Source organism: Onychomys torridus, chromosome X (assembly GCF_903995425.1).
Source record: "Onychomys torridus chromosome X, mOncTor1.1, whole genome shotgun sequence".
Lineage (NCBI taxonomy): Eukaryota > Metazoa > Chordata > Mammalia > Rodentia > Cricetidae > Onychomys > Onychomys torridus.
The window spans coordinates 118,055,955-118,079,820 of NC_050466.1; the positions used below are offsets into that span (position 1 = coordinate 118,055,955).

General features: G+C 41.3%; 1 protein-coding gene across 1 annotated transcript in view; it reads left to right on the forward strand.

Moving 5' to 3' along the window:
• Window positions 1–17,886, forward strand: part of LOC118574784 (protein sel-1 homolog 2-like) — an 83,288-nt gene extending 65,402 nt beyond the window's left edge. Inside the window, 9 exon segments of the mRNA XM_036175663.1 lie at window positions 859–921; window positions 1,429–1,442; window positions 1,444–1,508; window positions 4,136–4,284; window positions 5,371–5,536; window positions 5,649–5,723; window positions 8,418–8,590; window positions 16,904–17,038; window positions 17,758–17,886. Coding sequence (XP_036031556.1) covers window positions 859–921; window positions 1,429–1,442; window positions 1,444–1,508; window positions 4,136–4,284; window positions 5,371–5,536; window positions 5,649–5,723; window positions 8,418–8,590; window positions 16,904–17,038; window positions 17,758–17,886 — 969 coding nt within the window.
• The last annotated feature ends 5,980 nt before the right edge of the window (window positions 17,887–23,866 follow it).

Genomic DNA, 23,866 nt, shown 5'->3' on the forward strand with positions numbered 1-23,866 from the left:
TAATAAATTATTAACTGTTAGCAGTGGTTACACTGAAATCCAATGTCCTGAAATGTTATTTGGCTACTGATGTCAACTCCCTTTGGACAAATTAGGTAACAATCATTTGAATAGACCTTCCCATTCTAGAAAATGAATCCATCATTCAAGTCTCAGCTCAAATGTCACTACCATGGTACCTTGATTCTCCCATGTTCCTAGACTCAACCAAACAGTCAAGTGCCCCCATTTCATCTGTCCACAACATTCTCAACTTATTTTACTTCAAGACTTACTACATTCAGCATGACTAAGGAATAAGACTCACATAACAGGGCTTGGCGGTGTTGGCCTATAATCCTAGCACTTGGGACACTGAAGCAGGATGATTGTAGGTTTGAGTACAGCCTGGGCTATTTGGTAAGAACTCTAAAACAAACAAAACCAACTGAAATGAGGGAAAGGAAGGAAGGAAGGAAGGAGGGAAGGAAGGAAGGAAGGAAGGAAGGAAGGAAGGAAGGAAGGAAGGAAGGGGAAAGAAAGGTGACTCACTTCTTTGATATGGCTCAGAACCCAGGAGTCCATGACCTCCAAGGCAGAGTTTACCTTTACTCTGCCCAGTGCCTCTTATGGAATCACCCACAAAGCAAGTACTAAGTACTCAATGAAAGGATGAAATAAAAACCTAACTTCCATTTCCTTCTGTTGTGTTCTAGTCAAAGGGGTGACTAAAGGAAGGTGTGAAAGGGCCTAGAGAGGCCGAATGACTTGCCATCCTCCTCAATGATGGCCTTGGCCATTTCTTACTGGGTGCATTTGAAATACTTGAATTGATTTTGCAGTAATTGTCCTTATCACAGATTTTTACAATTCTTCTAGGGCAATGCAATTGGTCTTCATGGACTTGGTCTCCTTTACTTTCATGGAAAAGGTGTTCCTGTGGTAAGTTCAATAACATTGCCATCCCTTCAACATATTTCTAGCTTTTTCGCAGTTAACATTAATGGTTATGCATTCGTGTACAGGAATTCGTTTTTATTGTTTATTAGACAAACTAGTGTATCTGACAGAGAATGAAATGATTCAGTAACATCTTTGCCAAAGAGACAGAGGAACTAACCTGTGACAAGAATAGCATCCACGTTGTGTCGAAACAGCTGCCTCCTGAAGATTTGACTGATAGAGAAATTTATCTTCTTAGCTTAATATGTCTTCTGAGTGACCTTCCCTCACCTAAAAAAACCAACTACCAATATAGAAAAATACAATTTATAATGAAATAACATAATGATTTCTTTATGGAATCTAATATAATAATGAAAATGTATTATATTTCTGGTGCTATTTTAACTAGCCTATAGGACACTGACAGTACTCTTAAGCTGGAAAGTGGTTGTTACCATGGAGTTATGCATATAACTTTGAGTAATAAGTGCAATTATCTTGCAGAATTATGGTGAAGCACTTCCAGAAAGCTGCAGAGAAGGGATGGCCTAATGCACAGTTCCAGCTAGGCTACATGTACTGCTGTAGGTACCACAAATACAGCTACTTTACTTAGAAGGATGGATGCATTAGTAAATCTTCTCCTCATATAACAAGCATCAAATGGTTGCTGTGAGTGGCTTACAAAGAACATTAAGGCATCAGTTTAAAGAAAGCTTTAAAGAAACCTAAAGACTTGGACATTAGTTGAAAGGCTTAGGAGATACAGAAGCAGGATGCCCACATTTGACTAGGTTAACTTTGAGGTTCGAGGGCTGGAGAGATGGCTCAATTCCTGGATTCAATTCCCAGCACCCACATGGCAGCTCACACCTGTCATAACTCCAGTTCCAGGGGACCTGACACCTTCACATCAATGCACATAAAATTATATATATAACTTTGAGGTTCTTGTGATAGCAGCATACATACACATGCAGAAGTAACGATGGCACTCACAAGAGAGGTCAAGGCTGAGGAGAAAGATTTGAGACATAAACGTATAGGTGTAAGTTAAGAGTAGTTGAGCTTGCAAAGGAAAAAGAAAGACTGTGAGAAAAGGGAGATATGGCTATGCTCATAAATCTGGTGATCCCTTTTGGCATCTTGAAAGGATAAGCCAAAAAAGCATGGTTGTCAAAGAGAACAAAATCCTGGAAGGGGAGAAGGGTTGACAGGGATCCAAAAGGGTGAAAAGACAGAACTTTGCAGATACTGTGTACATTTTACTGATAATGTAGCACAAAGTCTGATGATAGAGTAGTGGAAGCAGAGGAAGAGAGTTGGGGGAAGAGCAGAGAGAAGAGGAGAAGGAAGTGAAAACACAGGAGGGAGAGGAAAGAAGGAAGAGAGAGGAATGAGGAGGGAAGGAAAGAAAAATGATTCAGTATCCTTATTGCTTGGTCAATATGGAGAATCTTGGTGATATTATTGTATTTATTGGAATGAGGACTGGTTGACAGCGGGGTTAGGGTGTGAATGCAAGGTGAGAAAGAAGAAAATTATTATTTCCAAAATGTATCTCTAAGAGGGAAAAGGAACTTAAGGGAACAACATAAAAGAAGGAATTTTTATAACATGATGAGGGACATGAAAATAATTATAATTGATTAAGAGGAGGTTCTGGGAAAAGTTGGTGGCGTTAAGATTGTATTGATCCCAGGTAGGTGGAGGCCTCAGCATCTTGATCGAGAAGTGGGATTTCTCATCTTGCAGCACTGGAAGGCAAGTGAAAATACAGGTACATAAACTTGGGGTAGGATGGTAAGGAGGGACAAGTAAGGGAAGATAAGGTGGATTTGCCCTCAGTTAGTTCACAGGCAAAAATTACTGCCTTCTTAGATCAAAAGCAAGGTAGTTAGGGGAAGGGGCCTCAGACAGTGATGGACATTTTTTGAAAGAGTGAGTGGTCAGGACAAATCACAGACATCTGAACATGCCTTCATCAAGTCCATCATGGCCGAGATGGAGCCTGGACAACAGCCAACTCTCTCAAGTAAATCAAATCTAGTCAAGAAGTCTGCTGACATTTGCCACTGTGGTCCAGCTCTAGAGGGCCTATTTTGTATTATATGTTTGACACTGTGTTCTCCTAATTCACTCCAAGCCCTCAGTTTAGATCTGTCCTATTGCTCGAGCATCTAGGAAAAAAGTAATAGTAATGGCTTTACATGTTCCAGTTCATTGTATTCTCTTAACATATGGGTACCCCACAGCTTACAGCTGAACAGAATGAGTCATACCAAGGCCACACATCTTATCCAAGACTACACAGACAGGCTGGGATTCAATTCCAAGTGATCTGTCACCAGAAGTTTTGCTCTTTTTAATTTTTTTCAAGTTTTATTTATTTACTTATCAGTTTAGACATAGAGACTCACTATGTAGTCTGAGCTACCTTAGACACACTGGCCCTCTTTCCATAGTATCCAGAGTGTTGTGATTTCAGGTGTGTGCCACCATGCCAGGCTGAGCCATGGCTCCAGCTTAGTTCCTGTGTGGCACGGCTGTTGAAAGCCAAAAAACTTTTGAGCTGGAAGGGAATGTAAAGCTGATCCAGGGAAAGGTCCTTCTTTTTTGCAAGTGAAGTCCCTAGATGGGAATGACTCAGAAAGAGATTAATAAGAGTAATAAGACAACTGAGCCAAGAACCTCTCCTGTTAGAGATCTACTGACTGCCCAGCACCAAATGCCTCTGCCTCTCCTTCCTCCAATTATGAGCTCAGACAGGGCTGTTCTTCCTGGACCTGGGATTTGCCTGTTCCGTGTTTGTGGCTGGGTAAGATCTACATGTAGTGTGTGTGTGTGTGTGTGTGTGTGTGTGTGTGTGTGTGTGTGTGTGTGTGTGTTAGAGAAAGAGACAGACAGAAACAGAGACAGACAGACAGACAGAGACAGAGAAAGAGTAATAGTACGATCAAAGAGAAACTCTCATAATCACACACTTCTTGGTCTCCTTATGCACATGAAACTGAACAGTCCTTCTTTCTTAATTTTCTGACTGGGTTATGGAGTAACTCGGCCACTTGTCCCAAAAATAGTGAACCTAATGTAGTTTTACTTACAGTTCTTGGTCTTTTCCCATCCTGTTTAGACTTGTGGGTATCACTATGACAATTATATCCAGAGAACATTTTTTAAGTGAGTGACTTAAAGGAATTTTAATTTGCAGCTGGCTCTGGAGTATGGAAGGATTATAAACTTGCCTTCAAATATTTTTATTTGGCCTCTCAGAGTGGACAGCCTCTTGCCATTTATTACCTAGCCGAGATGTACGCATCTGGAACAGGGGTGCTAAGATCATGCAGAACAGCCGTGGAGGTAAACCCGGGGTTCTTTACAGCTCTTCCATTAGTTACACAGAGTAGGGCATTGTCTTTGTTTTAGCACTCTTTTCTTGCAGTTGGCAATGAACACTACCACCTGACAGAAGGAAAAACAGGAATGTAACTTAAATTGGGAGAGAGAAGGAGAGCAATGACCCCTTCCTCTCTAGAGTTTGGCTCCTCAGCACAGTCAGAGTTAGCCCCTGGATTCAGTTTAGAAGCTCTATTTCAGCCTTCAGTCAAACCACCAGAGCAACCTGGCACTCCCAGTGAGACTGGGAGTCACTACTTGGGAAAGGCAGGCTTGATTTAGCCTAGAAAATATAGCCCACTCCTTCCCAGAAAACAGGTCTTTATATTTTTGATGATTTGGGTGACAATTGAGAAAGTGGGTTCTTTCCACCTGAGCCAGTAATGTACTTTTTAAAAGAATGCTTTTAGGACCATAATGCCCTTCATTGATTTATTAAATATGTCTGCTGCACCAGTATAAATACCTCTACATTGCAATCTGGTCCCTATGAAACTCGTCTCCAAAGCTGCCAGCTAATAATCTATCTTTAGATTTGTTCCTTTGCCAACTTCCTAATGAATTATGTATGGCTAACCTCTTTTGGTTACATAAGGGCTATTCAGCTAAGTTGACATTTGTCCCCATGGAGCTCTGCACACCTCCCTCTCCATTATGTCACCTATACCCTCAGGCACTGACTTCCCCTTCCTTCTCATTTCCACACCAGCTGTAGCCTCTTCCATGCAGAGCATCAGTGCCTGTAAAATGACACTATCATCAGCAAAGCCCTCCAAACTGATATTCTTATCCATCAGATAGCCTCCAAGCCAGGAAAGTTTATTACACAAATTAAAAGGAGCCAGAGAGCAATTTGCTAAAGACAAAACTACCCTGAGAATCTGTGTGCCTATAGATGTATTAATTCTTCACTCTAAATAATTTTCAAAAGCCAGGCAATCTTAGAAAAAGTTCTTGCCTGCTCAGCCAGAGTAAGCTGGAGATGAGTATCACAGATCACTGTGTGGGATGAAGCTAACTAGCCTGTTTGATCTCTCTTTCCATCTTCAGCTCTATAAAGGTGTCTGTGAACTAGGCCACTGGGCTGAGAAATTCCTGACAGCGTACTTTGCCTATAAGGATGGCGATGTAGACTCTTCTCTTATTCAGTATGCACTACTTGCAGAAATGGGATACGAAGTAGCTCAAAGCAATTCAGCATTCATTTTGGAATCTAGTAAGATACAATTTTCAAAATTCCCCAACCATACATATGCAAAAATGGCTTACTATGTCCTCATTTAAGCCTTTTTAAATGGAATAGTTCTTTTTTTTTCTTTTTCTTTTAGAAAAGGCTAAAATTCTGGGAAAAGAGAAGATGTATCCAATGGCACTTCTACTATGGAACCGAGCCGCCATTCAAGGTATAAAACAGATCAAAATAGGCACATAATTGGACCATATCCATGACTATTCATCCGATATGCTTCAGTTGTGTTGTTGGGCACAGATACAGAGGTACCAGGGTGTCAAGCCGAGGGCACTTCAAATTATACTGCTGGTAGAGGTCATTTCTGAGAATTCATTTTCTTCATTAGTCTCAAAGTCCCTCAGTTTAGCAAGCCCTAGGAATTTGTCTCTGTCTCCATGGTACCAGAACTGTTGTTTGAAACATGATAATTTTACTCAAGAAAACAATTTTCTTCATCCGGCTTTAGTCATTCATTTGCTGAGTTGTTTACTGAGCTAACCTGAGATGTGACCTGTGTCTCTATGAGTCTGTAGGCAAAATTAATTTTGTGTCAACTATGTTTGACTTTTCTCTTCTAAAGTGAGACAGAGCTGTTGACAACACACTTCAGATCTTTACTCTCACCAAGAACACATTAAAATATAAAAGAAAGAAAGAAAAAAAGTGGGAAGCTCCTTTCTCAGCATCCTCAAGGCCTTCCTACCCATTGGTTTCACATGTGGTAAGGAATGCACACCATCATTGCTCAGAACAGTACTGCCAGGTGGCATTTGAATCACCGTGGCCCTTCCCATCCCCCCAAAAAAATTATAGTATTAAAACCAGAGAGATGGTGCACAGCTGTCCCTGTTGGCATTCGGATGTGTGAGGAGCTCCAGAGATACGAGAGCAATTTGATTTCCAATTAGGTTTCCTGAAATCATCTCCTGTTAAGGCTGAATCGTCCCTTTTAACAGGAAATGATAGGATAAAAAATTATTCTCAGCTGATGCTAAAAGGAAGCAGAGGGGAAAACCCCACAGTGGTGCCTTCACAGACCCAGCTGAGCTGGTTAGACAGCAACAAGCCACCAATGCAATTTTAGTGAGAAATTCTATATTTTGTAAAATGCAATAAAGACCTTATTTGGAGTGAGAAAACAATGCCAGCAAACTCTCACCCATGGCAAATCAGCTCAGTTGCAACAAATACACATTTATTTCGAGCCAGGAAATGGTGTGGAAATTGGACCCAAAAAAAGAGAAGCTGAAAATGAGGAGACACTAATATTCAATAGAATAAGCGCGCGCGCACACACACACACACGCTTGCCAGGTTGTGCCAGGTTGCTCAAAATCATCGTGGCAAAAAGGTCAGACATACCCATCTCAAAGTTATGGCTGCTGACTGGCTCCCAAGAGGTAGGAAATCTAATAATGAAAACTTCCAATTAGTCACTAATGCTTTTTTAGCAGCTGGTTCATATGAAGAGGGTACTGAGACATCAGGGCTCAGAACCACCTTGCATCTGTGGAATTGCAGTAGAAATCTCTCTCTAGTCAACAGATCTAACCAGGAGCCTGTTGGAATTGCCACAGACACTCGTTAGGGTACTGTTGCTCTGAGGACAGGCTTGTTCACTGTCCTCCATTCTCAGTTTCTTGAGGGATCATGCTCTTAACTGAAAAGCTTAAGAATACACAAGTGTCCCGTCCGTTTGTGACTATGGCCAAGAAGGAACGTTGTGGTCAGGATAATAACTTTGAACATAATTAGAGTTGGAGTGGCCTCTATAATTACCCTTGTCTGAGTGCCGTCCCCATCAGCCCTTGCTCCTACTTGCCTATAGATTTTGTGTTAATTATGTGGGAAGCAAAATCTGAAACCTAATGTCTTCATCAGCTTGAAACTTTCAAAATGTCACCTCTGCCCAGATGCAAACAAAGATGGCTTGTGGTGTCACATGTCTTTGAAGTATGTGTGCTTTAACAGGGGACACTAGAAGTTTAGAGGAACTTTGTTACCCAAAGGTATAACTATAAAAAAAAATCCACTGTACTGGGCCAAATTGAGAAAGAATTTCTGAAGAAGTCCTGTATCTCAAGACATGTCTTAGACCCTAATATACATAGTTCCCATTTTCCAAGAAAGCCTGGATGTTGTGAAACACTGGCCACAGCTGAGACAAATGTCCAACATGAATTTTCCCTCATCCTTTCAACTGACATTCTTTTAGGAAATAGAAGCATCGCCATCTCCTGAGATACATACACACACTTAGAACCCATTTCTAAGTGGCCTTCAAAGTAACGATGCCACAAATCTTTAAAAGTAATGTGATTTACTCTTTCCTTGATATATCTACATATCCATGTTTACTAGAAAGTAATATCCTAAATTACCTCTTGGTAAGGCATTTTCTAAAAATATCCTAGCATGATCATTCCATAAATGTTTATCAAGTGCCAGACTAGGCTCCAGAACAATTTCAGTAATTAAGAGCCTTGGAGTTCTTGCCTTGCCCTGATGGGGCCACTGTCACATGGGAGCAGAGTTTTAGAAAGGGTTCCAAGGGCAGCAAAGATAGGATCCAGTTTTCCAAGAGTCATCATCCTGTCTCTAAATATAAATTTGTGTAGTTCATCATTTCTTTCAGAACATTATAATCATGAGTATTAGCCTACAATGAAGACTACTTAGCCTCGAGTCTTGTGTCTTGTGTTTCATGTAGTATATGTAATCTGAACTGTGAGATTTTGAATATTTCATTATATACATGTATATAAGTGTATGTATTCGGTGTTTTTACAGCTTATTAGGTTGATTTACTGAGGACTATACATGAATCACTTGGGTTACTCTTCTCTCCTTCTGCTATTTCTCGCAGGGAATGCTTTTGCTAGAGTCAAAATTGGAGATTACCATTACTATGGTTATGGGACTAAGAAAGACTATGGAACAGCAGCCACACACTACAGCATCGCAGCGGACAAGCATCACAGTGCTCAAGCCATGTTCAATCTGGCCTATATGTATGAACATGGCTTGGGTATGGCGAAGGTAACTGCATTGGTTCCAAGCTAGTAATGACAGCTGTGTGAGAAGAGGAAAGTTATAAATGTTTGGAATTTCATTGATGTCATCAATGTAGAAGAAAGAAAAGAATCCCTCTCCCCCATGCTAACATATATAACTACCCTATTACCTTCATATCCTCATTTATACCAAGTACATAACTAATGAGTGGAAGAAATCTAATTTGGACCAATCTAGTTCATACATTCCTCTCCACTGTTTCACTGACATGACTTATGCATTGACATCTCCACCAACTCCTAAACTTTCAGTAACAACAGCAAGGTGGAGTGAGGCCCAATATATAGATTAAGGTGGCATTTATTAATCCAGAAACATCTCTGAAGGCAGCCATTATCTCCATAACATCATACTGGGCACTCTAAAGAGAACTAAGAGACTATAGAGACCACATCTGGCTTAAGGCATATTCATAAATGAAAGCGAGCTAACAGTACAATGCTACTGGGGAAAACCCTTGAGTCGGTGGGTGCAATCAGGCAGAGATGTGTTATAAGTCTTAATGGAGGAGGCTAGTATGTTAAATGCCAATATTAACCAGTTTTGGTTAGGTGTGATAGACAGACACACAGACAGACAGAGATACTGAGGTAAGCACTCTGCCCTTGTGTGCATCAGGAATCTACACTTCGTATATAAAGTCATTTGGCCAAGCTTGCAGAATTTCTTTAGTGGTGGATCCAGAATTTTATGCAAAGCATATCTGATCCCAAACATTTTCAGGAAAAAAAAATGGGACTGACAAAAGTCATTCTTAGTAACAAAGCATGTTTCTCTCCACGGTGTTTCTATTCCTAAATATTTCTAGGGTGAAACACTACTGGCTCTCTGTGTTTTCTTGTTTGGTCCAGCAGGACTAGTGATTGTGAATCACTGGTAGGGAGTTCCCTGAGGACTGCCCAGCCCTGCTTTCGACAGCCAAATGCTTTGTAGGCCTGACTGCCGAGTGATGCAGACACCACTGTCTTGACCTCCCTGCAGCCTGCTTTTGCCTGATCATTTTTCACCAGCCTCCAAACTCCTGCCAACTCCAAATCCAGCCCAGTTTCCCATTCCTAGCAGACATGAGCTACCTGTTTGTAAAACACACAGGAGCAAGTGGCTCAGTTGGGGATTTCTCCGGATGTCATTCGTTGACCTCCCACTTCCCACTGCCATCCACATCAGTGAAACAGAACTAATGATACCTGGCCTATCCCCCAGTTTAGAGAAGGAAATGAACCATCCTGTGTGAAAGGGCCTTGGAGTTAAACAGTATGTGGAATGATGTCATCTAGATCAGAAGTGAATTTGAACAGCTGCTACGGTTTCAATATGATCTCAGCTTTTATTCATAATTCCTCCTAGAAAACACCAAAACCCAAGAAAGGCCTTGTTTACAGAAAGTGTACAGATGACCCCACCTAGTGTGTTCACTAAGTTAGCTCTCCTACCTAGGGTGATTCAAAACAGGACTCTCTCTTAACAGCCACCTCCTCACCACAGTGAGACCATTTTCTCCTGCGCCCCCAGAGGCAGAATGGAGCATCCTCTCATGACAGGCGGCCAAGATGGCAGGAAAGAACAAGATACTGTCCAGGGCCCAGCTTTCACCCAGAGGCTTTGGTTCCCCCCAGAGCTCCCAGTGAACCTCTGTGCTGTGCACTTTCTTCACTGTTCTGATAGCAGCTGTTGGGACACCACTTCCACACTAGAAATAGAGCCACAGGCTCTTCTCTCCAGGCCCTTTTCTGGTCTTTCCTGCCAGGGTCCCCTCGCAGGTGGCTCACTGTGATCAGACTGATCAACTTTCCTCACTGGAGGTCTTATGGATCTTCGTTTGTTCCTCTGGTTGTTGTTTTGACAGAAAGCATCTCCATTAAAAACCAGAGGTGGGTGGGGTAGGGGTGGGGATGGGGCACAAATAAAAACCACAGAGAAAAAAAGAAAGAAATCAGGAGCTTCGCTTGACCTCCGTCTGGACTTTCGAGTTTGCTGATGAGAGATCACTCTGTTCTGTCCTCCTAATCTCTTCAGTTAGCAATTAGAAAAAATAATCAAGTGTTTAGGGCAAACTTTTATCATCTCAGGCAAATTAATGAAGTGACTCTAATTTTCAAAAATAAGCATCCCAACAAGTTCAGGCCCCAAACTTGTTACAAAGGTGTTAGGAGCGTGGCATTTCTAGTGTTTATCATCACATACTGTCGCATTTCTTCAGTGCGGCACTTCCCAGTTCTTATTACCCTAAATCTTCATGCAAACCAGTGAGAAAAATGAGTCACTTCCAGAGGGTCTCTGAGAATATAAGAAGGTTGATGGAACCATGTTTGGTAAAACTTTGAATTCAAGGAATGAAAGTGAGGTATCCATCAACTCTTGTGGAGTCAGTGTCAAAATACAAGCCTCTGGTGCCCTCTTTTGTCTTTGGGAACATACGCTGGAGCTGGACCTAAGGTAACGCAGACAACTTATCCTAACAGCCTCACTGAGAAGCCCCTCAGTTCATTGGGCTGCTTGATAATAAACTCGGGGTCGGGACTCACTGCATCGCTGTAGGAAGATAGAACAACACCTCGTTTCCCAAATCCCTTCTCTGCCAGAGATGAGGTTCCTCCAAAGTTCACCCTGGGAAACTAATGGGGCGGGGGGAGGGCTTTACTTACAGAACATGAGTCATGAGTTACTGACAGGACAGTGGGTGACCCCAAAGCAGCCACGTTGGCAAGTTTTTATCCAGTATGGACATTGGCTTCTCCATAGCTGAAAAGATGGACCCCTTCCCCTGAGCTTCCCAAGCCTGTATACTCTAGCGCCTCCCTGTGGCCACGTGCAAATAGGACAGACTTACAAAGGGCTGTGAGAAGCAGCTGGATAAGAAATTGAAGGCCCAATGAGCCTCCCCAACTCCTGCTGTGAGGGAGTATCAACAATACAAGCCCAGATACAAGGATCGTCCGCCAGCAGACTCAGCTCCCCTGATGAAGATGGTGGCTGTTTTGCTGGAAGGTTAGTAAAATTAACTGAGGGTAGGAACTTAAAAAACGCAAGCATTCAGCTGAAAAATTACTATGAGACTCTTTTGCAGTTTATATTTTTAAATTATTTCAGAAGCTTAACCAAGAACAAAGCCTGCTGTCCATTCCTACTGGCTATTCCAAGTGTCTCTACTCTGGATCAGATCTGAATTTTTTATCGTGTTGGTCTGTTGCAAAGGCTACGTGGTGCCTTCAATTCTGATGTTCTCCCATTACGTTTCTACCAGAAATAACTCTGCCTACTAGAGATTATAATCTCTGGTCTTTAGAATAATTTTGGAGGAACGCCTGCCTTGTTAGAGTACTTTCTCCAACATCCTTTGCATCCATGTGTCCCCCTCCTCAACAGCTTAAGTGAAAGGTGCCACTTGTGCTAAGGCAGGCAGTAAGTAAATGGAGCTTCTTCCTAGTCACTTTGCACTTTGTTGATGGAACACAACAGAAAGCAGAGGCTCTGGGGAAATGCAGAACCACTTAATGGAAAGAGTCCCTTAATTACCAGTGAAGAAAATCCTCCACCACCCAGGAACATTCATGTTAAAAGTGTTGACTAAAGGTAAAAACAAACATTTCAGTATTATGTCCCTGAATTTGGCGGGTGTATTTGTTACAAGTGTTAGCATTACCTTAAGGAATACTTAATTCATCTACCATTACTATGTTATTGTGGATAAAGTGTAACTCCTTTACTGTTCCCCAAAGGCAATGCAGAGAGACAAACACACAATCTGAAAATACCTTACTGGCATTATAAATCCTAGACTTCTTTCTTTAAATTCAGTGCCTTCTTTGACTTAACTGTTCTTGATAACAACAGCCTCATATACCATTTTCCTTCGAAATATATTCTAAGCAATATATTCCTCCCCCCTCAACTCTTTCAATATATTCCCAGGTTTAAAAGATACCTACTTCTAGAATGCCATGTTATGACCTGATTTTCATTCGCTCATCTATATATTTACCAGGTGATTGTTCACATTATGAAGTAGTGGGGTTAGGGACAAAACAAAATAATCTTCAAAGAGATTACAATGCCCTCTGGGAAAAGCATATCATCTGCTGGAAGAATATGTATAAAATATTATCAGTAGTTCCCGCTGCACTGGAGGGTTTATGGTGATTTTTTCCTATTCAGTTTTGTAATATCAGTTTCCCCTAATTTCTGAGAGATACAATCATAAGAAAATGAAAATAAATTACTCAAGCAACCACTTTTCTATTCTCATGGTCTATTTTAGTATAGGAAATCTTTGGTGTTATTAAAATATTTGGGCGTGAAGAACCTGTATAGCATGCTTCCTTGTCAGAGAAGTCTGCCTCTTGGGCCCGTAAGAAGCCATTTTGAACATATGAGCACATTAAGCAGTACTGTGGCACACCTGATATTTTAGTTAGAACATCTTCTTTGAGAAGAGTCAGAGATTAGTTCACCTAACCTGAACCACTGACTTTAAAGTAAACTCTCTCATGTACAGAGTACAAGTTATGTCTAAGCTGATTAGGTATTCGATGGACTTGTTTACTGAGTCCTGGATATCCTCAGAACAATATGTATCAAAAAAAAGTGGTGTGAACCTTTTGCTAAGTAAATTCAAGGAATGAGGAGTCATTTCCAGAGTTTAGCAATGAAAATTCCTTTATTTGAGTTGCCCTTATAAGCTAGAAGCATGCAAAAATTTCTTTTTCTGGAATTTTAAAGGAAGATTTTTCATATCCCATCTCACCCCTCTCCGAACTTCAAAGTCTGTTGAACAAAGCATGTATGCCCATCTTACTTATAGGCACTTCTTGCCATTTTTAAACTCCAGATCACATAAATGAATGGAGACTCCTATGCCTCAAGAAATAAACTAATAATGATTAATTTAATTAATCATTAATTAAATTAATGATGATTAGTTTAAGAATCACAGACAGGTAATTCCAGCACTTGGGAGGTAAGAAGCAGAAAGATCAGGACTTCAAGGTCATCCTCAGTTATGTAGTGAGTTCGAGGCCAGCCTGGGCTACATGAACTCCTATCTCAAAAATCAAAAACAAGGGCCAATGAGGTGGCTCAGTTGGTAAATGCACTTGCTGTGTCTGGCAACATGGAACTCACGTTAAAATGTAAGGCGATCCAATACCAGTTGTCATGACTCCACACATGCCTTCACACATGACACATACTTTCACAAACACACAAATCATAATAATGATAAAACCAAAAAACAGTAAGTGAACACCTCGATTATTGACAAAAGCTGCCCAGCTCCATGTCATTGGAGTCAATATGCCTTCCACATGTGGGCTGATACGGCTTTAGAAGGTGCACCCCACTGGCCTATGAACACACACTGAATAGACTGTAATTAAAGACATAGACTACAGTTTACAATGTTTATTTTTCTCTCTTGCTAGGAAGATTTGTCCCAATATCTTGAATTTTAAGTACTTTAGGTGAGCATTTTTTTTCCTTCCAACAAATTTATTTAGCGGACCTCGAAGCTTTAGAAGTCTTTGAGGAACGAGCCAGATGTGGTGGCACATACCTGTGATCCCAGCCTTCAGGAGGCTGCTGTCTGGGAAGACTGTGAGTTCAAGGCCAAGAATGGGTCATAGAGTAAGACCCTGCTTCGGTAGGGGGTCAGGGAGGGAGGGAAGGAATGCAGAGAGAGGAACAAATGATCAGCAGAACACAGCCAAAGGGACTTCACATGGAAAAAAAAGGGTTAGCAGAGGCCCCGAGGGTCATTGAAACCTAAACAAGACACCTGGGTTTGAGGATGCAGCTTGGTAGCCTAGCATGTATGAGGTGTTGAATTCAATCCCCAGAACCAAAAACAAAGTGAATTTCTGGGGAAAAAAGAAAAAACTCTCCATAATCCATAGATGCCCAACAAAAACACAGTTCTGGGAAAGACACTTTAAAAGTAATACTCCCGAGCCAGGGAGACAGCTCAGTGGGTAAAGGAGCTGGCCACCAAGCCTGATCGCTGTAGCCAGAAGTTTCTCTGGTCCCGCCTTGCCCAGCAGTCCAGAGGAATCTCTCCCATCTGCAGGTCCCACAGCTGCTTATAAAATAATTACTGAGAGGTTTACATTAATTACAAACTGCATGGCCCATGGCTTCAGCTTCTTCCTAGCTAGCTCTTTCATCTTAACCCATTCCTATTAATCTACACGTTGCCACATGGCCGTGGCATTACCGGTCTGCTGGCATCTTGTTGCTCCTGGACTCCACCCTTCTTCCCTCACTATCTCTTTTGCATTTTCCCCACCTGGCTCCATCCTGCCCTGTCATAGGCCAATGCAGTTTTACTTACTATCCAGTGGGAACCACACATATTCACAGCGTACAGAAAGACATCTAGTTCAATGTGTGACACACACGTGAGGGAAGGAGAGTCCTGGAAGTTGCCTCTGGCCTCCACTTGAGAACTATAGTATACACACATACACACATACACCACACACACACACGCACACACACACACACACACATACACCACACACACACTTACATACACACACCACACACACATACACATATACCACACATACAATACACATACACACACACCACATACACACACACATACACCACATATACATTCACACACATACACACACACCACACACACACATGCATACACACAAATACACACACCACACATACACACACACACCACACACACATACACCACACACACACTTACATACACACACCACACACAATACACATATACCACACATACAATACTCATACACACACACCACATACACACACACATACACCACACATACACATCACACACACACACACACATACACACACCACACACACACAATACACATACAAACACACCACATACACACACATACACCACACACCACATATACACACCACACACACACACATACACCACACACACACATACACCACACATACATACACCACACACACACATGCACCACACATACACACACCACACACACACACACACATACACCACACACACATACATACACACACACCACATACACATACACACATATACCACATATACACACCACACACCCACACCACATATATACACACCACACACCACATATACATACAAACACACACACACACATACATGCATGCATGCACGTATGCATACACACAAAATAAATGTAAAAATGTTTTAAAGGATCCAAGCGGTGGTGGTGCACACCTTTAATCCCAGCACTTGGGATCTCTGTGAGTTCAAGGCCAGCCTGGGCTACAGAGTGAGTTCCAGGAAAGGCACAAAGCTACACAGAGAAACCCTGTCTTGAAAAAACCAAAAAAAAATGTTTTAAAGGAATACTCTTTAGAAGCCTTTTCATCGATGTTAAGCAAACAAAATAAAAATAAAACATAAGTCATAAGTAGTTGGAAAATAAAGAAAATAATTTTCTACCTTGGCATATTCAATGAGGAAAAAGCCCCAAAAGAATACGGTAACATATCATTCAGGAATCAGATTCCAACCTGGGAGATAAAATAGCCTACCCATTCATTCTGTAAGAATTATTGAAACCCTACTGTGCAGTAAGCATCTTATTAAACTTAGTTTTGAACAGATAGTCCAAGACTATCAAGAGCCTGGAGAGATATAGATAACCACATTCCATGATTCATACTATGGAGATATGTGATTATTATTTAGCTAACTACACTTATTTCAGGGATCTGTACTTACAATTACCTAAAGTTCTTTGCTCACAAGTAGGAGCTAACTAACCCAGGATAATAATAAGAAAGGATTTTGAGGCCTATGTTAGTTTTCTATCACAAATGTCCTTTCTAAAAACAGCACATTTAGTTTCTCATGGTCTCTTTAGATCAACAGTCTAAATGGCCTGACTCTGCTTATGATCTCATATGACTAAAGTCAAGGCTAATAATTCCATACTGGAGGCAGTGAGGAGGAATGCATTTTCAATCTTATTCAGATTGTTAGTGAATTAAGTTCCCTGAAGTGTTAAGACCAAACCCCCTGTTGCCTTGTTGGCTCATTGAGCTGCTTCTGATTCTTCCCATGTGACTCCCACATCCCACCATCCAGTATGGCAAATTGAGTTCCTCCCATACTTTTAATTTATTTCCCTCTCCTGCTCAGGCATGATGAGGGTGTGGAGAATTTTGTGGACCCATTCTGCCTACCAAACAGAAATTGTGGCATTTCTAACAACAGTTTCTGGTTCTCACGTATCTGTACCTGATGGGGATGGACTGCTTCCTTTCTAGGATATTCACCTGGCCAGAAGATTGTATGACATGGCTGCTCAGACAAGCCCAGATGCTCACATTCCTGTGTTCTTTGCCCTTTTGAAACTGGAAACTATGCATTTGCTCCGAGATATTCTGTTTTTTAATATGTTTGTCTCAAATAGATTTTGAATAAGACACTCTGGGACAAAGTGATGAGGCTTATCAAGGGAGTCTTTTTTTTTTTTTTTTTAGTTAACTTTTCTTTGATAAGTAGAATGCAAAGTCATGTATTTACCACACAGCAATACAGCAATTCTGCTTGTTGAGTATGTGTTGACACTATGTAGTACAACCAGTGAATTAATTCAGCAGACACTCTTTCTGCACACTCCATGTTCAGAGTAAGCAGGGATGTACTATATCTACTTGTTCAAAACATGGCTCTTGCCATCAAAATCTGAGACTGGTAAGCATATGGCAGGCTGCAAGTGATGCCACAGAGAGCTGTATTTCTTAAGAGTAGAAATTAATTTTTTTTAGACAGGGCCTTATGATATCATCAAGGCTGACCTGGAAGCCACCATGTAACCCAGGTTTTCCTCCGATTTGAGACCCTTCTGCCTCAACCTTCCCAGTGCAGGGACTACAGACAAGTGCCACCATCTTGTCCAGATACATTTTATGCATCTTTGTGGTTATTTTAATGGTGGTAATTCAGCCTGTGTATGGGCTCCACCCTGAAATAGATCACATCTTCTAAGATGGAAGGGAGCCGGGAGATGGCTTGAGGGTAGGGTGGTAGTGGTAGGTTTGTGAGGGGAAGTGGTTCTGACTACAGTGAGGTGCTGGGATTGTTTCCTTTTTTTTGACTGGATGCCTCTTGCCAGCAGTTCACCATAAGATGGAAATGGCTGAAACTGGAAAACACTGTCGGACCATACTGGGATTTATTTGTGATTGGCCTAATCATTGCCATGCTGATCTTCACAGGTTTATGTCAAGCTATCCTCACCCAATAAAGAATTTCCTCATCCAAATCAAGAGCTGCCGCAGATTTCCCACAGGCTTGATGGAGAGTGGATAAAGCTTAAGAACTGCCCCAGAGAAACAACTCCAGACTTCCTGCTTAGTTAAGGGGACCATAGCGGGATGCTGAGGACAAGTCATCTAAGACTTGCCACAAAGTTGTCATCTTGGTCATCTAGTTCTGACCTCCATAAAGGTCACCATCTTCGTGTGGTTACAAAGGTGTCCTCCCCTTTTGAGAGAGCAGGCTGGGTGTCTTGCCTCTAGAACACATACTGAAGTAAAGAGAAGGGTGACTTCGGGGAAGGTGGGAATACAGATGCCTGAGACGGTGACAGGTAGACACTACACAAATAGATTCCATGGGGATGATCTTGGGAGCAAACTGAAGTTCTAATGAACAACTGTACTCCACAGCAGGCCGTGCCTGGGAAGGGGAAGTGTGGCAGAAATGGAAGAGGGCGTCGGCTTCCTGGGCACCAATGGAAATGTCTCACTTCTTTGGCTCCCAACAGGCAAGCCAGGGGCCTAAGACCAAGCAGGGGGTTGGTGGGTGAGGAGAAGGCCATGACCTCTGCTGAAGGCTGGGCTTGAATCCTAGCTCTGTGACTTTCTAGCTACTTTTGAAATCTTTAGCTTTAGTTTCCTGATCTACAGGACAAGGGGACATTACCTATCTTAGACAGTTGACATGGGGAATTTACAGATGTCATTACTGATGAGTTCTTTGGGGGACACAAAGCTCCCACACAGACAGGTGGTGCCCTAGACAAAGCCCTTGGGCCAGTGGTTCTCAACCTTCCTAATGCTTTGACCTTTTAGTACAGTTCTACATGTTGCGGTGACCTCCCGCCCCCACAAAACCAGAAAATTATTTTGTTGCTACTTCATAACTGTAATTTTGCTACTGTTATGAATTGTAAATATCTGATATATAGTATATCTGATAGGTGACCCCTGTGAAGGGTCATTCTATCCCCCAAAGGGTCTCAACCCACAGGTTAGAACCGCTGCCTTGGGCAAACAGGTTGCGGGAAGTCAGAGTCAACAGGTTTACTTTCAAAGCACTGAAAGGCTGAGGGGATGGAGGCAGGACAGCTGCTTTCTGTGCTTCTCACTCCTCCAATCCAATGATCCACTGAGCACTGACTGTGTCCCAGGTACCCTGCCAAGAACATGAGAAATCAGTATGAGTTCTCTCTGGTCTTCGTCCTCAGGAAGCTTGCAATGTATGGTGTATGGAGAGAGAAGACTCAACTGTCAGTGCCCCCACAGTGTGACTAGGATTTTCTTGTGTTAGTTGCCTTCATCCTCCCAGACAGTCTGTGAAGTGAATGTTTTTTTCTTCCTGTTTTATGGACACGTAGAACAATGATCAGCTTTCTTTTCCAGATAGTGCAAATCAATAGCCGTAGGGCCTGAGACCCAGCTCTATGCTGCTGCCACCTGCAGCCTCAGGAGTTATGAGACCTCCATTCAGTTGCTACCAGGATTCCTAACTTCATAGAAAAGGATTTCAGGATGAGACAGTATGCAGCAGAGTTGGAATTTATTAAAATAGATTTTTCACATAAATTTAAATGCAAGAGTTAAGAGGGTGGATGTGAGCTTCCTCTTGAGTTGCCTTTCATTGTTTTTACATAGACCCATAAATGATTTTGGTGGATTCTGAATTCCCATATTTGAAGGGTGACTAAGGGCTTGAAGGGGATCATGGGATCCTTCTTGGGGTGTGTTGGATAGGATTACTACTGATAAGGATATCCTAGATCATTGGGTTCAAAGGAAAGGGTATTTTTATTGTAAACAAAAGTCTTGTGAGATTCCTTGAAAATATCAGAAAAGGAGTAAATGTCACACACACTAGGGCCTTAGCATGGCTGATTGCTATTTTAATGTTATTAATGTTAAGTATCTCTACATGAGAATAATATCATCCACACATAGGAAATCTTCAGAGAACATGTTGCTAATTGTGTCGACAGTCTTGATTTTTTCAGCTGGTGAGAGTGAGCCTTTCCTTTCCCATGTTTCCTTAATTTCCTCTGTGGGAGACCAGCTCCCACATTCCCCCCGGGGTACTCTTGAGGAGAGAGGTTTAAAAAAACATTAGATAGAAATATAGTGAAGAGAGAAACAAACAGAAACATAGGATAGCTTTGGGAGGGCCCAGATCAATATCTATCAGCCCCCTCCACCGGCCCTTCTGTCTCTTCTAAAGGGTTTTTTATAGGAATGCCAAGGGGTGAGGCAAAAGACCTCCCCCTAGCACAGCCAAGTGCAAACCCTTCCAATCACCTGGTAACCACACACATGGTCAAGCCACCCCTTAATACAGCCCTACTGGGTAAAGCAAGCTCAGATCTCACTAGGAAACCTTTGTGGGCTCCCATACCCCTCACAGCCATTAGCAGAGGGTGTTTAAAGGAGAATTGTTGTATTCTGGTGCTACCCAGAGAGCAAGTTCTATCTCTGGAGGGTTCAGCAGAATGGACTGACCAATGTGAACAATGTGTCTAGAACAAAATGCGGCTAGTCTTCTATAGCTTGGAACCTTGACAGAGGGGGACAGGAGTGTGGCGAATGGCCAGGCCCACCCCGTTAGCTTCTGTTTCCCATCTCCCCAAAGCAGAGACCAAGACAAGGAGTCAGTGTAATACAGGTCTTTCACCACCGTGGTTAGGGTTGTTCCGATTTTAATTGTTTAGGGATACTGTGAATGGAAGTGTCTTCCCAATTTCTTTCTTAGAGCATTTGTTACTAGTATTTAGAAAAGCTACTGATCTTTCCATGTTGTTATTCATCCTGCTTCTTTGCTGAAAGGAGGAGTTTGCATCCTTACCCCTGCTGCTGGTAGACAGGCATTTGACTCCAAGGGCATTCTGGTTTCTCTTGATTGCTTTCATTTTCTTTTGTTCTGTCCTCTAGCACACGCCTCACCTCTCCCTATCATTAGGCTGTGTCACATCCAAATCCATTATGACCTCTATGTTCCAAATGTTATACCGCAGATCCAGATACCCACCACCACCTCAAGAAAGCTTACTCCAAAGGGGAACATTGTCAGCTCTTTTTTCTACAGACTGTTAAGCATTCTTCTGTTTTGTTTTTGTTTTCTAACATAAAGTTGGCAGATTAAACATCCTCAGTGATTCCCTTAGGACTTTTCTCACTTAGCTGAAGTTTAGGGGAGAGGTGTACATATAACCATCTTGTTAAATAAGAAACACAGAACCAATTGCAGAGTTAAAAACCACGAGGTCAGTGCAAGAGCGGAAATCCTTACCCTTCACTGCTTCTGCTGTTCTTCCTCTCCGCAAGAGACCTACTTCTGTGTGTCCTGTCTTTTTTATAGACTTTCTGTTCTGTTTTCTCATTGGTTGTAAACCCAGCCACATGACCTCCTCATCACTGCCTGTCTGTACAGACCTCCAGGTCTTCTATGGTTGGTATTGAGATTAAATGTGTGTGTCTGCCATGTTGGCTGTGTCCTTGAACACACAGAGATCTACCTAGCACTGCCTCTCAAGTGCTGGGATTAAAGGCGTGCACCACCACCACCCAGCTTCTTGTCTGGCTTGCTCTGACCTCAAGGCAACTTTATTAACATACAAATAAAATCACATTTCAATACAAATAAAATATCACTGTATTTCCCCTTTTCTATTTTAATAAAAAAGGAAAAAGTTATAACTAATATAAGAAAAACTATACACAAAAGTACAAGAACTATATATACCATGTATACAAACAATAAATACCTAAACAATGTCTAGTCCATTTGCATTTGACAAATTCAGAGAAAATAATTCCATTATCTATCCTATTTTGGTAAGTCCAAAATGTACCTGATTCACTTTCGATCCTAACTTATATTGCTAATGGAACTGTCATATAACGTCTTTCAAATTTATACACTTACAGCTCTTAGTGAGTTTTTCTGAAATCCTTAACAAAGATAATTATAACCATAACTAACTGATCTTCAACTCCCTCAGAGACCCAAGAAGGAAATAATACTACCTAATAAAAAATAAAAACAGGAAGTGCATGCAAGCAGCTTCCAAAAAAAAAAAAATGTAAGTTGACAGAAACAGCCAGCTGCCTGGACAGTCACCCGAGGTTTCTCCGCAGTGTTGGGGCATCATCTTCAGCCTATAAGCTTAGCGTATCTGACAGACTCATTTGTGAACTAGGATGTATATAAGGTCAACAGTTTGACCTCACATTTGGTGAGAGCAGTCCATGTGCCAGAAACACCTGAATTCCATTAGTGTCATGTCATGATTCAGGATTTTAAATTCTGGAAATTATTGATGTTTTTTCTTCAATTCAGCTGTCCATTTTTCTTGACTGTGTATATGTGGCTTCATCTCAGCATCCCGTTCTTCTCTGCATCCCTCTATTAAATGCCAGTCTACTATTGAGAAGGGTGAGCTTAGTTACTCTTCAAGAATAACTGTTGCCTTTGCTGTTCCATTGCACATCAGAAGCCATTGGCCCACTCCCTGTTCAGCTGCCTTCAAAGAAAAGGGCACGGTACCTTTTACAGAGTGCAAAGGTCACTCATTTCAGGGATGGTGCCATATTGTCCTGGCTTCAGAAGATGCCTTTTGTTAAAGCCACAACCACACTTGTTTTGGCAAGAATTGGTAGTCCTTGGTTTCATGTCCTGTCTGTCCTGTTTGTCAGCAGTTGATTCGAGGATACTTTGTTGTCCAGTGGCTAACTTTTGCCACAATGAAAGTTAACTCCATATGCAGTTTCTTCAACGCCCATATTTTCTCTGAAGTAGATTGGTACTGCCAGGAGCCGACATGTATCATAGTCATAGCAAAAAAGAAAAATTCCTAAGTTATTAAAACATTTTAAATGCCATATTCTGTAGATCTCTGAAGGGTTTGAAGATGACCTATCTATCTAAAATACATCTGTTTGATCTTGAAAGCACACCTAATATGACTATAAGTTCAATTGTAATGTCTAACCACTAACTTTCATTTCTATCTATCCTAATAGTTGGTAATACTAACGTTCAAGGATTAGCAAATTGCATTACATTGTTAAATGAATGGTATAAATACAATATCTCAAGCAAGATTAGAAATATGTATATGGCATATTCTAACAATCTCAATCTCAATAATAATAATAATTTGTATACAATATAAAACAATCCAATTCAATGTAAAGTATTTAAAACTAGTAATTGTCTTTTTCTTTTTTTTTTAACAAGCACATTTGCCTAGCCCTTTTCCTAACCCTTAACAACAATTTTTTTTCCTAACCCTTAACAACAACTTGTAACCAACCCTCCTAAACAATGAAAACTATCCCAGATCCAAAACCCATAAAAAGACCAAAATACCACCCACCCCACATCACCCCTTTGAGAATGTGGGCGTCATATTCTTAAAATTGCTTCCTGCTAGGTATGGGTGAAGTTGTCTTTATTCTGAAAAGAAAAATTTTGGGTTAATTGACAAATCCTAGGAAAGATAACTATATTCTTTGTTATCCATAATGCCAAATTTCAGGGTTTATCTCAAGTCCTTATTCAAGTAGTCTTTGAAACTGGATCATCTCAGCTAGCCATCTCAGAATTGCTCTAAGCACTTTGTAGTCCGAAGCTGATCTGTAGATGATGTTTGTCAGCTTAGTGATATTATTTTCCACATGGAATTGTCGTTGTGGGGCCCCATCTTCTTCCTAGAGATTTCAGTTGATGTTAGGCCTGGCCGTGATTTCCTGCAGAAAACTGAAAAGAGACTCGAACATAAAGACATGTATAGGCAGCTAATCAAAGCCTTTTCTCTAGAATTAATTAGTACTCTATATGACCATTATTATCTTAACAAAGTTTTAAACTTTGATATAAAATTTTGAATTTTGATATAAAATTCATACTTTAAGAAAAGTTTAAAGAATCAGAATGGAATCAAAGAATTGAGAATAGTAATTAATTTGGTTTTT